At 41.5% G+C, this 14,160-nt stretch overlaps 1 protein-coding gene across 4 annotated transcripts in view; it reads left to right on the top strand.

The window, feature by feature from the left end:
- The window catches only part of LOC146634253 (NACHT, LRR and PYD domains-containing protein 3-like), a 675,133-nt gene that overhangs the window by 417,268 nt on the left and 243,705 nt on the right, over nt 1–14,160 (top strand). Inside the window, exon 7 of one of the 4 annotated variants that reach the window (XM_085375199.1) lies at nt 2,374–2,401. The exons of the other annotated variants lie outside the window; for them this stretch is intronic. Within the exon in view, the coding sequence (XP_085231325.1) occupies nt 2,374–2,401 (28 nt within the window). The remainder of the gene's footprint in view (nt 1–2,373; nt 2,402–14,160) is intronic. 4 annotated transcript variants of the gene reach the window in all.

The raw sequence follows: 14,160 nt of genomic DNA, 5'->3' as shown, positions 1-14,160 counted from the left end.
GGTTGAAGTCCAGAGACAGGAGAATCCCCACAGTCCTCAGGGTATCAGCACCCCTTTCGAAGTTCATTGTCGTACAGACTCCCTCATAGACTCCAGATCAGGACTCAGTCAAATCCAGCCAGTAGCAGTTCCCAGTCAAGAGCTTAGCCAGCCACACTCAATATTAGATTCTAGCTCAGGGCCCGGCCATTTAATATCAGCCCCTAGCTTGGAGCTTAGCCACCAACAGCTAGGAACACACTTGTGTATAGATGTAACCCAGCCACAATCAACACTACGTTCCAGCCCAGGGCGCATCCAGAAACAGCTAACAGAATCTTCCAACACTCTAGCTACTAGCAAGGGAATGGAATATGGAAGGCAGGAAAGATCAGCTTCTGTGGCCCAGATCCAGAGAGAAAAATTTGACACTAAGCTAACCTAATCCGGGAGACTAGAAAACAAACGTGACAACCTTAAACATGAAAACCAGGCGAGGATGCATAGAAACTTGGAGACATGGTGTGAACATAAAAGACAATGCAGCAATGAATAACAGCAGACCTAAATACACATGAGGGTAACGAGGGAAAACAAAACACAGGGTTCATAGCTAGGATGAATGAACATAGTGACAAGAGTGACAAGAGAAAGCACACTGAACATGGGATGCGAGTCACAATAAAAAATCAGACGTAAGAAGCACAGGCTTGACATAACACCAGGGAAACAAAATGGGAGATGGAAAACAGACATAAGAAACAAATACAGAGAACATGACAGTTAGGGAGAACAACCCGCCTGATAGAATCATACAAGGGGAAACATAATCAAGACGAGGCAAGAAACAGGGAGAGAGGAAGCAAGAGCAACACAAAGGCAGACGAAGTCATCACTGAGACAAGCAAAGGGCGATGGAGACTTAAACAGATAAAAAACATAGGGCGGAAACAGACACGGGAGGAACCTAACGAGACAACTAACTAAAGTTTAAACCACAGGAGTTAGGACAGAATCATACAAAAGGCATAAAAACTCAACCATGACACCATTCTGTTGACATCTGTTCAAAAACATATCATAATCAATTGTTTTTATCCTTTAAAAATATGCAATTATGTCCTTATTTACAACAATATCACCTATATCTGTCATGTTGTAAGAAACTGACAACAGCTATAATATATACAGAAATACCATGGACATCTGCCTGTTTACAGTTTATTTTTAAGTTGTGAAATGGTAGTTCTGACATGGTATATTTGCTGGATTCGTAGCTAGCTAGAGCTCCTACTATAGATTGCCAGCATATGGCAAAGATTATAAACTTTATTTAAGTACTGAACATTTTAGCAATGGACATTAGCCTAAATCTACATGACTAAATGGAACACATTTTACAGCCAACAGCGCGTCTTGCCAAGCCAAGCGCGGATAATGAGAGTTCTTCGACATCGACGAAACAGTCTCTGCCCTCTGCTCCATCTCACTGGCAATGTCCCTCGATATGCGTGATATGCTGGACATTTTCAGGTCAAAGACGGCCCCAGCAAAATGCCCAGGCGCTGTTATTCTTCTCCTCTGTGGCACCTAAAGTGTGAACGTAACATAAAGTGGCCAGCTCTCTGACCAATCAGAGAGCTCCTTACATCCCACAGTGTGGTTTATTTGCATTGCAGCATGATTTTTAAAATGAAGTTGCTAATCCAGATGCTAATCCAAATGTTAATTAATGAGCTAATCTGTTAGTGAACAGAAAAGGAAAATGGATTTTAAAATGAGGAGTGGAAATGCCATTTTAAATTGTGTTTAAAAAAAAAAACATTTTGAAACTCATTGTTTTAATGTGGAATCTGAAAATGAATTTATTTATTCTTGAATTCATTATTTATGCAGAGAATTATTTATTTCAGTGTGCGTGGCTCTTGTGGTCTTCCATACTTTATTTCTATTTTATTTTTAACTGCTTTGATTTTCTTTACCTTTCAAAAATGTAACTTGACCGGAGAGCTCTGCACAAGAATTCCAGCGTGCATGGACTGCTGGTCCTGTACGCAAATGGTAAATAAAAATCTTGAATGCTGAGCCAAACACCAACAAGATTGTTTTTCTCACTCCCCCAATTTCTCTGCACTGTTTTATATATCATGTTTGAGTTTGTGTGGTATTTTATCTATCAAATTCCTGAGGCATACTGATGGGTGAAGTGAAACACACACACAGTGTTTGGAGCTGGAATAGCACAAGTTGAGACAGGATCACACTGAAAACCCTTTGGGTGTGGAGTGAATGTGCATTTCTGCACTCTTTGAAGAAACTTCAAGTTACAGCCACTGCAGCAGATTTACATCACGTGGCTTCACAGGACGTAGTCTGGACCTCAGCGCTGAGGAGAAGTTCAACCAGCTCTGCTTGCAGACCGGCATCCTTCCTGAAAATATTGTTCATCTTCCTAAAACCGGTACTTTTACATTGGTGCTGAAGTTCTACATAAAAACAGCCTGAAATATAAATTGATGTTACCTCACACTTTCCATGTTTCCTTCTACAGAGGAGTGTCCGCTTGAGTGTTTTGTCTGATCTGTTGTTGATCGTCTCACCGACACTGCATAAAGATCTGACACCATCTGTTATGGAAATGTGACTGAGCAACATCTGTGGCAGTTTTTAACAATAAAAATGCAAAAATCTAGAATGTTTTTCTTCATTATTCATCCTTTAAATGAAATAAACTGAAGAACATCCATAACAACACGATTCACACGAGTATTTCACGATTCTCCACAGCTGTGATCACCATTTTCTTTGTGTATTTGTAATAGTTTTAACAATTTCTAGTGTTGGACGGCTAAAAGATGAATAAATAATCATCAGATGGACCCATTATGAAAATAGTATTTGCTTCATCTGACAGAGTTACCCTCAGCTCAAATAACTGTGACATTAAAATGCTGTTTACAGTCTAAGTGCCTCGTTCAGTGAATTTCACACACAAAACATTCATACTTCCATACCTGAATGTGTCCATACAAGTGTAGGACTGTCTCAGAAATGATCATTTGACTGTTAGATGGTTTTCCCTCCATAAGCCTGGTTACGCTGGAGCTTTCTTCCTGTTAAAGGGAGTTTTTCCTTCCCACTCTTGCCAAAGAGCTCATAGGGGGTCATATGATAGTTGGAGTTTCCTCTGTTTCCTCGGTGTTGTTGTTCAGTCTTTACCTTACAATATAAAGCACCTTGAGGCGACTGCTGTTTTGATTTGGTGCTATATAAGTAACATTGAATTGAAATTATTTTTTCTTTTTTATTTATTTGCTAGTTTACATGAGCCAGCGTGTCTCAGGGTAAACAATATTTAGACCTTTGTTATTTGAAGCCAAGCCTCGCTTATTATTTAGTTATTATTCTCCCTCTCTTAACCACGCTCTCTTACAGTATCCTCACCATTTACCCATCTTACCACGAGGTAAGCATGAGTCTTTATCTGGAGAAATAGTGTGTGACAGTGTGCAGGTTACAGATGGTGAACACTGATTTTCACTCATTTGGATTCATTAACATGCATCAAGGAAAGAACAAAACAGGTTGGAGCACATTTTATAAATCTGACAATAATTTTCATGTTGCAGTTATTTGCTGCAGCCCGATGTCCCCAGCAGGTCCCTGAGGTCCTCTGATCAGGGCTTACTTGCTATAAAACAGACTAAGATGAGAACTAAGGCTGACAGAGCTTTTGCCACTGTGGCCCCGACACTGTGGACTCTCTCCCTGAGATATTAAGAACTGTGGACTCGGTTGTGTTTTTTAAAAAAAACAACTCAAAACTCACCTTTTTAAACTGTTTTTGGTTCAATTTCTGCCTGTTTTATATTGTCTGTTTTACCCTTTATTATTTGTTATCTCATGTGCAGCACTTTGTGATTCTGTCTAGAAAGGTGCTACATAAATACAAGTTATTTATTATTTATTTGTTTGTTGTTTTTTGTTGCACACATTAAAACATGTCTTTGCACATAGAAGTAAATGATGCCTAAGGAGTCTTCTCATATTCAATTCAATTCAATTTTATTTATATAGCGCCAAATCACAACATAAGTCGCCTCAAGGCGCTTCATACACTCAACAAAAATATAAACGCAACACCTTTGTTACTGCTCCCATTCCCCATGGGATGGACGTAGAGACCTAAAATTCATTCCAGATACACAATATAACCATCCCTCCCAAACAGTGGTCACAAATCAGTCCAAATGTGTGGTAGTGGGCACATCTGCTATATTGAGATAATCCATCCCACCCCACAGGTGTGCCACATCAGGATGCTGATCTGACATCATGAGTAGTGCACAGGTGTACCTCAGACTGCCCACAACAAAAGGCCACCCTGGAATGTGCAGTTTTGTCTCACAGCAAAATGCCACAGATGCCACAAGCAATGAGGGAGCGTGCAATTGGCATGCTGACAGCAGGAATGTCAACCAGATCTGTCGCCCGTGCATTGAATGTTCATTTCTCAACCATAAGCCGTCTCCACAGGCGTTTCAGAGAATATGGCAGCACATCCAACCGGCCTCACAACCGCAGACCTCGTGTAACCACACCAGCCCAGGACCTCCACATCCAGCAGGTTCACCTCCAAGATCGTCTGAGACCAGCCACCCAGACAGCTGCTGGAACAATTGGTTTGCACAACCAAACAATTTCTGCACAAACTGTCAGAAACCGTCTCAGGGACGCTCAACTGCATGCCCGTCGTCCTCATCGGGGTCTTGACCTGACTCCAGCTCGTCGCCGTAACAGACTTGTGTGGGCAAATGCTCACATTCGATGGCGTCTGGCACGTTGGAGAGGTGTGCGCTTCACGGATGAATCATGGTTCACATTGTTCAGGGCAGATGGCAGCTGAGAATGTCCCAGTTCTTGCATGGCCAGCATACTCACCGGACATGTCACCCATTGAGCAGGTTCGGGATGTGCTTGACCGGCGTATACGACAGCGTGTACCAGTTCCCACGAATATCCAACAACCTCGCACAGCCATTGAAGTGGAGTGGACCAACATTCCACAGGCCACAATTGACAATCTGATAGACTCCATGCGACGATGTGTTGCACTGCATGAGGCAAATGGTGGTCACACCAGATACTGACCGGTTCTGGGTCCCCAGACCCCCAATAGCGCAAAAAACTGCACATTCCAGGGTGGCCTTTTGTTGTGGGCAGCCTGAGGTACACCTGTGCACTACTCATGATGTCAGATCAGCATCCTGATGTGGCACACCTGTGAGGTGGGATGGATTATCTCAATATAGCAGATGTGCCCACTACCACACATTTGGACTGATTTGTGACCACTGTTTGGGAGGGATGGTTATATTGTGTATCTGGAATGAATTTTAGGTCTCTACGTCCATCCCATGGGGAATGGGAGCAGTAACAAAGGTGTTGCGTTTATATTTTTGTTGAGTGTAGATACAGAGAAAAACCCAACAATCATATGACCCCCTATGAGCAAGCACTTTGGCGACAGTGGGAAGGAAAAACTCCCTTTTAACAGGAAGAAACCTCCGGCAGAACCAGGCTCAGGGAGGGGCGGGCCATCTGCTGTGATTGGTTGGGGTGAGAGAAGGAAGACAGGATAAAGACATGCTGTGGAAGAGAGACAGAGGTTAATAACAGATATGATTCAATGCAGAGAGGTCTGTTAACACATAGTGAGTGAGAAAGGTGACTGGAAAGGAAAAACTCAATGCATCATGGGAATCCCCCGGCAGCCTACATCTATTACAGCATAACTAAGGGAGGATTCAGGGTCACCTGGTCCAGCCCTAACTATATGCTTTAGCAAAAAGGAAAGTTTGAAGCCTAATCTTGAAAGTAGAGATAGTGTCTGTCTCCTGAATCCAAACTGGAAGCTGGTTCCACAGAAGAGGGGCCTGAAAACTGAAGGCTCTCCCTCCCATTCTACTTTTAAATACTCTAGGAACAACAAGTAGGCCTGCAGAGTGAGAGCGGAACGCTCTAATAGGGTGATATGGTACTACAAGGTCATTAAGATAAGATGGGGCCTGATTATTTAAGACCTTGTATGTGAGGAGCAGGATTTTGAATTCAATTCTGGATTTAACAGGAAGCCAAAACAGGAGAAATCTGCTCTCTCTTTCTAGTCCCTGTCAGGACTCTTGCTGCAGCATTTTGGATCAGCTGAAGGCTTTTCAGGGAGTTTTTTGGACATCCTGATAATAATGAATTACAGTCGTCCAGCCTGGAAGTAATAAATGCATGAACTAGTTTTTCAGCGTCACTCTGAGACAGGATATTTCTAATTTTAGAGATGTTGCACAAATGGAAGAAAGCAGTCTTACATATTTGTTTAATATGTGCATTGAAGGACATGTCCTGGTCAAACATGACTCCAAGGTTCCTCACAGTGTTACTGGAGGCCAAGGTAATGCCATCCAGAGTAAGAATCTGGTTAGATACCATATTTCTAAGATTTTCAGGGCCGAGTACAATAACCTCAGTTTGATCTGAATTAAGAAGCAGAAAGTTAGCAGCCATCCAGGTCTTTATGTCTTTAAGACATTCCTGCAGTTTAACTAATTGGTGTGTGTTATCTGGCTTCATGGACAGATAGAGCTGGGTGTCATCAGCATAGCAGTGAAAATGTATCTGCCACAAGTTTTTATGACTCCACTTACATTAGAAAAATAATGTGATGGATAAAAGGGAAAACAGGAAAAGAAGACAGGCATGTGGATATTCTATATATTCTGTAAATGTAATAAACTTCATTTCACTTCTCAAATATCACTGTGTGTGTCTCCTATATAATATATTTAACTGACACTTTTTTATTGTAACAACCAACGATTTATACAGGAAACTAATGACTATTAACTAGGTTGCCCAAACTTTTGAATCCACTGTATGTCATGAGGACAAACAGAATTATAAAAGCCATGTATACAGAGCCTAAATTACCTTTAGGCTCTGTATACATGGCTTTAATAGAAGATTAACTGGGATTAGCTGGCAGAGGTTTGGAGCCAAATCCAGGACAAACAACTCTAATAAGATGAAGTGAGCCTTCATTCACACCAAAAACAATTGAATAGTAACAAAGTGTTTAACAAAAAACCCAAAAGACTTCAATGGAGAAACACAAGAGATCACAGTTTGACCAATGAACCATAAAGGAATAAAAATAAAAGCTTCAAAAACTACAAATCAAATCCACTGATTAAGAACACAAAGTGAACACAAAACCCTCAGAGATTGACAGCAGCAAACTAAGTGATCATCACTGCACAAAGACATGGAAAAACTGAAAAGTCACAGCCTGAGATTTTGTGAAAAAATCTTCCTATGACTGAGTTTGCTGGCATTAAGCCTGAGCTGAGCTAGCACTGCTTAGGTTCTTGTGGTTTATTACCTTGAAGAGCTTTATTTCTTTTATTTGACTTATTTTGTTTGTTTTATTATTAAAGATATTTAAAAGCATGGTGGATGGACAGTGCCTTTCCTGTTTCAAGACAAGCTCAGCTGTCCATTTCTAACCCAAACCAAGCTACAGCCATGCATCAGCACTAACAACAGTTTTGTTTGTTATTTTAGTTTATTTAGTCAGTGCGCCCCAGGGCAGCTGTGGCTACAATGTAGCTGTCATCACCAGTGTGTGGATGGCTGGATGACTGGATGTAGTGTAAAGCGCTTTGGGATCCTCAGGGACTAAGTAAAGCGCTATACAAATACAGGCCATTTATTTACAGGGAAATTTTATTTAGTTTTTTATATTTGTATTGCCATTTTATTGCCTAAAATCTAATTTACTAACATAAATTTAACACCAAAAATTTGGATAATTACTGAATCAAAAAATTTCGCAAGACCTGAACTCTTTCATGGAACGGTTCTCCCACAGGGAACGGTTCTGGCTCCGTTCCTCTTCACCATCTACACTGCAGACTTCTCCCACAGCTCCACCCAGTGCTTCCTGCAGAAGTTCTCTGATGACTCTGCAATAGTCGGCCTCATCACTGATGGGGACGACAAGGAGTACAGAGGACTGACTCAAGACTTTGTGGACTGGTGCCAGCTGAACTACCTCCAGATCAATGCCAGTAAAACCAAGGAGCTGGTGGTAGACTTCCACAGGCACAAACATCCTCCACTGCAACCACTGAACATCCAAGATATGGACATTGAGACTGTGGACAGCTACAGGTACCTTGGTGTTCATCTGAACAACAGACTGGACTGGACTCATAACTCAGACGCCCTCTACAGGAAAGGCAGAGCAGGCTGTACCTGCTGCGGAGACTCAGGTCGTTTGGAGTGGAGGGCCCACTCCTGAAGACCTTCTATGACTCTGTGGTGGCCTCAGCCGTCTTCTATGGTGTGGTCTGCTGGGGCGGCAGCATCTCTGCTGGGCACAGGAAGAGACTGAACAGGCTGATCCGAAGGGCCAGCTCTGTTCTAGGTTGCCCTCTGGACCCAGTGGAGGTGGTGAGTGACAGGAGAACGGCGGCTAAGCTGTCATCACTGTTGGACAACATCTCCCACCCCATGCAGCAGACTGTGACAGCACTGAGCAGCTCCTTCAGTGGGAGACTGCGGCACCCACGGTGTGGGACGGAGAGATTTCACAGGTCTTTCCTCCCCACTGCTGTCAGACTCCATAATAAAGACTTTAACTGATCAAGCACACACATCCATACATGTGCAATAACACTAAGTGCAATAATCCTTTCTGGCATCGTTGTATTTTTACTCAGTTGTATACAGCATTTGTATTATATTTTTATCCTATTGTATATTTTATTCTATTTTATTCTACTGTATATAGTATTTTATTTTATTCTATTCTGTACAGTTGTGTACTGTATTTATTCTTATTGTATTCTAATTTTTGCCTCATAACTTTTGCACTGTCCACTTCCTGCTGTGACAAAACTAATTTCCCACGTGTGGGACTAATAAAGGTTATCTTTATTCACGGCTCAAGAGTTGGGAGTTCGCCTTGTAATCGGAAGGTTGCCGGTTCGAGCCCTGGCTTGGACAGTCTCGGTCATTGTGTCCTTGGGCAAGACACTTCACCCGTTGCCTACTGGTGGTGGTCAGAGGGCCCGGTGGCGCCAGTGTCCGGCAGCCTCGCCTCTGTCAGTGCGCCCCAGGGTGGCTGTGGCTACAATGTAGCTGCCATCACCAGTGTGTGAATGTGTGGATGACTGGTTGTGTGAAGCGCTTTGGGGTCCTTAGGGACTAGAAAAGCGCTATACAAATACAGGCCATTTACCATTATCTTATTTTTAATTTCTCTATGCTATTTAGGCTGATTGGGACCTGATGAATGTAAAAACAAAGAATCATCTTTTAACCCTAACCTGTAACCCTGATGGAGATTGTGAGAAAAATTATATCCACATATTTTTTAAAGTTTGGTAAAACACTAAGTCCCAAGTCCTAACAATACATCAAAGTCCTCCTGGAACACGTGCTCTTATTGTGAAAATCTGCATGTCTTTTTCCATCAGAGGTGGAGCCCTGACTCCTTCTAGGTAGCAGCTTGCCTGTCTGTCAGTGTAGCAGGTCTGGACTTATTGGTGTGAAGCTAAAATTCAGTGAGGAGCTCAGACTTGTGAGAACAAGATGTTCCTGCTCTCTCTCTGATGGATCTAATTGGGTTAGCTGTGAAATTAACTTTCACAGGAGGTCAGGGTGTCCCACAAACATTTTTTTTCTTGGTATTTCTTTGGTACCGGTACTGGTTTTATTTTGTTGTATTTATCCACGACGGTTTGTGAAAATATTATGAGACATAAACCGGTCCGTGGTGCAAAAAAGGTTGGGACCGCTGCTTTAAATCATGTCCACACCTCTTTATAAGCTTCATTTATATAAAGAAGAGTGTCCTACATCTATCAGTGAAACAGCTGTGATAGGACGGAGGGGAAAACAGCTAAAAAAATGCTTCACTGTCTAAAAATATATGAATTGAACTGAATTTGATTCTTTTAAAATCCTTTAAATGTTTTTTTCAGCTGTAAAAACTTTATTTATACTCCATCACAGTCCTGTACAAATGATAAACACCTTAATAATTTTGTTGATAATCATCACTGATAAAAAAATTACTTTATTATTTTTAATAATACCTGAATCTGCTCAGAAAGCGAAACGCTGAAATGTTAAGTTTCTGATGGTTTTTGACAAAATTACACAGAAACCAACTGTCATGGGCCGGGTCTGGGACCCAGCGTTTGTGTTCATTTTGCACCGTCATCATGTACCTTTGTAGACATGCTAAGTTCTTGTTGTTTTATTATTAGTCAGGATTTGAGTTGCCTTGTATTTTGATATTCTTTTATGTTAGTAATCTAAAGCTCCTCAGTTGTTATCTTAGTCCTTGTTTATCTTGATCCTTTTGTTTCATCAGAATCAGAATCAGAAAGGGTTTTATTGCCAAATGTTGAGCAGGTTTACAACATTAGGAAATTGCTGCGGTGCTTCAGTGCAAACATACTGTTATAAATTACGCTTAAATAGACATGAAAATAAAAATAAGAGTAAGAATTAAAAGTACTACGTAGATAGATATATACATGATATATACATGAGTGCAGGTGGTGATCAGTGCCAAACATGGAATGATGCAGTGACACAGCGTAGGGTCATGTGTTAGTGGTGGGAACAGTCATACGGTTATTGTTCATGTGTCCGACAGCAGAGGGGAAGAAACTGTTCTTATGGCGAGAGGTTCTGGTGCGAATGGACCGGAGCCTCCTGCCTGAGGGGAGCAGGTCAAACAGACTGTGTCCAGGGTGAGAAGGGTCAGCTGAGATCCGAGCTGCACGCCGCAGTGTCCTGGAGGTGTACAGGTCCTGCAGAGATGGGAGTCTGCAGCCAATCACCTTCTCAGCAGAGCGCACAACACGCTGCAGTCTCATCACCCCTTATGTTCCAGTCTCCCTGATTCATGTTGTCAAGTTCGTATTAGGTCTGTCATGTTTATTTTGTAGGAGGCTACTGTAGGTAGTTTTACTTCCCCGCAGCATCATTAAGTTCATGAGTGTCAGCTGTTTCCCCATGTGTTTTTCCTCCTAATCACCCTTGTGTGTATTTAGTCTGTGTATTTGTTAAGTCATTGTCAGGTTGTCTGTTTTCCTCGCCACACTTTGTCTCATCATAGTCAATCTTAGTTTTTTCACAGCTAGTCATAGTTGTCAAAGTGTTTCATAGAGAGTCAGTTTTCATGATGTTTGCCTGCAACCAGTTAAATCAAGCTCGCGTTTCGTTCAACCTGCAAATCCTCTCTCTGCGTCTGCTTCTGGGTCCGGCTTCACAAAGATCGGCGTGCCCCGCCGTGACAGTACCACCTGACCATTATAGACCCAGCGGACATCTGTGACACCAACAGTGTGAAATCACATTCATTCTAAAACAAAGTGCTCGTAATGTGAAAATCTACTTCCTCCCCCTCCCACCGGTGCTGAGGTTCGCGTGGAGTCCCGCCTCCTTCCAGGAAGCAGCTCACCTGTGTGTCTGTGTTTAGTCTCAAGCTGTGGAGTGGAGCTTGTTGTTGGTGTGAGAAGAAACTGTAAGTTTGCTTTGTTTCCTCCTTTAACAGTTTGTCTTTAGGAACTTTAGGACCAGAATGTGAAGTGAGACATGTTTATTTACGTAACATTAAACAAATCAGATGTATGATCTGAATTTGAGTGTAATGAAACAAACTCTCAATATGTGATAGTGTTTTTATAGCTGTATTAAATAACAAGTTGTTACTGTTGATGCTTCACAAAAGATGGTAAAAATTGCCTGTATTTGTATAGCGCTTTACTAGTCCCTAAGGACCCCAAAGCGCTTTACATATCAGTCATTCACACACTGGTGATGGCAGCTACATTGTAGCCACAGCCACCCTGGGGCGCACTGACAGAGGCGCCCCAGGGTGATCATGTGTGCTGCAAACTAAAACTATGTTGCGTGCAGTGACTAGTTTTTCTAGTTTGAACTTCCGTAACGAATCTTTCCTTTGCTGAAAACAACATAATTTAAGGCAGCTTTGTTTCTTAAACTTTGTGTTCTTCTTTCTTGGGTTCCCTCAATAAGCAGCCCAGGACCAGAAACATGTGAGGTTCAGCTCCGAGATCCATAAACAGATCACATGGTTTTTATCTGAAAGCTTAAATCAGATTCAACACGAGTTACATCTTGAAGTGTGTTCTCTATAATCAGAGAAAAGAGAGCTGATAAACATGTTTTCATATTAGTGTCATGTTTCGGCTGTGTACAGGCAGGAGACGGACCCAAACGCAAAACTCACGACAACGAAATTAAACTCAAAAAGCTGCTTTATTGCAGAATGGCATGGAAAACTAATCTGGGACACGGGTAAACTGAAACACAGCCATGAGGGAGACTACGACACTGACAAAGAGAAACACAGGGCTTAAATAAACAGAGGGATAACGAGGGAATGAGACAAAGAAGGTGAGCACAGCTGGGAGTAATCAGGCTGGACCAGCCAAGGGAAGCAAAACTAGAAACACTCACATGAGACATGGACCTTCAAAGTAAAACAGGAAACACACTGACTGAACTCTAAACATGCAAACTTAACAGCAACTGAGAAGACAGAACATAGGAACCTGAAACATGGTACAAAAAGGCCACAGTAGACACAACATTGAACACTGTATATTACACTTGTGTAATATTACAAAGCCAAAGAACTAAACCTATGATAACCATAACTGAAATCTAGGGAAACAAGAAACGGTACAACAAAGGACTCAAAACATAATCCATAATATAAAAACATAGGAAGCCTAATAAGCTTAAACATACACTATAAACATCAAAAGAACTAAAACTCAAAACACTGGGTCATAGGACCCAGGATCGTGACAATTAGCACCTGTAGGTTCTCTAGCACACTCAGAAAAATAAAGGTGCCAACTGGAACCAAAAGTGGTTCTTTAGACTGATGCCATAGAAGAATTTTTTTTGGTGCCACAAAGAACCTTTCAAACAATGGTTCTTTGAAGAACCATTTCTTTCAGTGGTTCTTTAAAGAACAATTTAAAATCTTTCAAAATAAAATGCATCATAAATTGAATTTGAGTAGGGTAAAATAAATACGAGCACAGCATAGACATGTATTAATGGTTTGTCATTTTGTACTTACCAAAAGACAAAAAGGCATTTTAACCCTCAGCACAACATCACTACTAATACATGTCACATATTAGTGTTTTAAACAGTAATAATTAAATATATTTGCTATACTATAAATAAATATATAAATACTATAGCTACAGATAACACAAATAATGTATTGTTTAATTAAGAAAACAGAAAGTGATAAAACACGTTAGAAATAGCTTCATAACAGACCAATAAATCAACACATTTTCATCAGCAGATGTTTGCATGTTCAGTAAAAACATTTCAACAACAAGTTTATGATTAAAATGATCAATGAACTTCAGCCTTACGCTATGTAATGTACGTTTCATGTTGTACTCATGGTCCTTTGTTAGTCCAGTTTAGGACAATGTCTCTGACGTATGTATCATATCAAATATGTGTCATATCAAAACAAGCCCACACCTGCAGTTGTTTCAGTTTTTCACTGGTGTTTCCTGTCAGCTGGTCAACCTCACTCAGGCGGACATCCATATCAGCCAACCAAACAACAAGCTCCTCCCTTTGTGCTTCAAATCCCTCCCACTCTGAGAGAAGGAGCTGAAAGAGAGAGAAAAGGGTCAATTATAAAGAAGAGAAAAGTGAAACCCTCCTCAGAAGGTCTGACTCGCATACCTGCAGTTGACCTGTGATGGACTCCAGTTTGGTGTTCACGTCATCCCTCGTCGATGCCAACAGCCGAGTCTGCAGGGTGCCCTGGAAGAGCTGAGTTAATGTTCGACTCCTCCTGGTCAGGCTCTCCAGCTGGATGAGCCGAGGTCTCCCCTCTCTCCGCTGCCTCTGAACACACAAACACAAATTGCATCTGAAGCAGGAGGTGCAGATTTTTTTTGCTATTCTTTTCTAAATCCAGGCTAGATCACGTGGAGGTATTTGGAAAACTTTTTTGGCCAGTGGACGACTGTTGTCTTGCAGAAAGTCAAATCAAACATATGCGATACACAATCAATTCACAAGAACACATTATAA

Source organism: Diplotaxodon limnothrissa, linkage group LG3 (genome assembly GCF_057381915.1).
Source record: "Diplotaxodon limnothrissa isolate DT_005_m linkage group LG3, D_limnothrissa_male_GT1.1, whole genome shotgun sequence".
Classification (NCBI taxonomy): Eukaryota; Metazoa; Chordata; class Actinopteri; order Cichliformes; family Cichlidae; genus Diplotaxodon; species Diplotaxodon limnothrissa.
The sequence above is the reverse complement of the archived record's forward strand: the minus strand, read 5'-3'. Positions and strand labels throughout refer to the sequence as shown.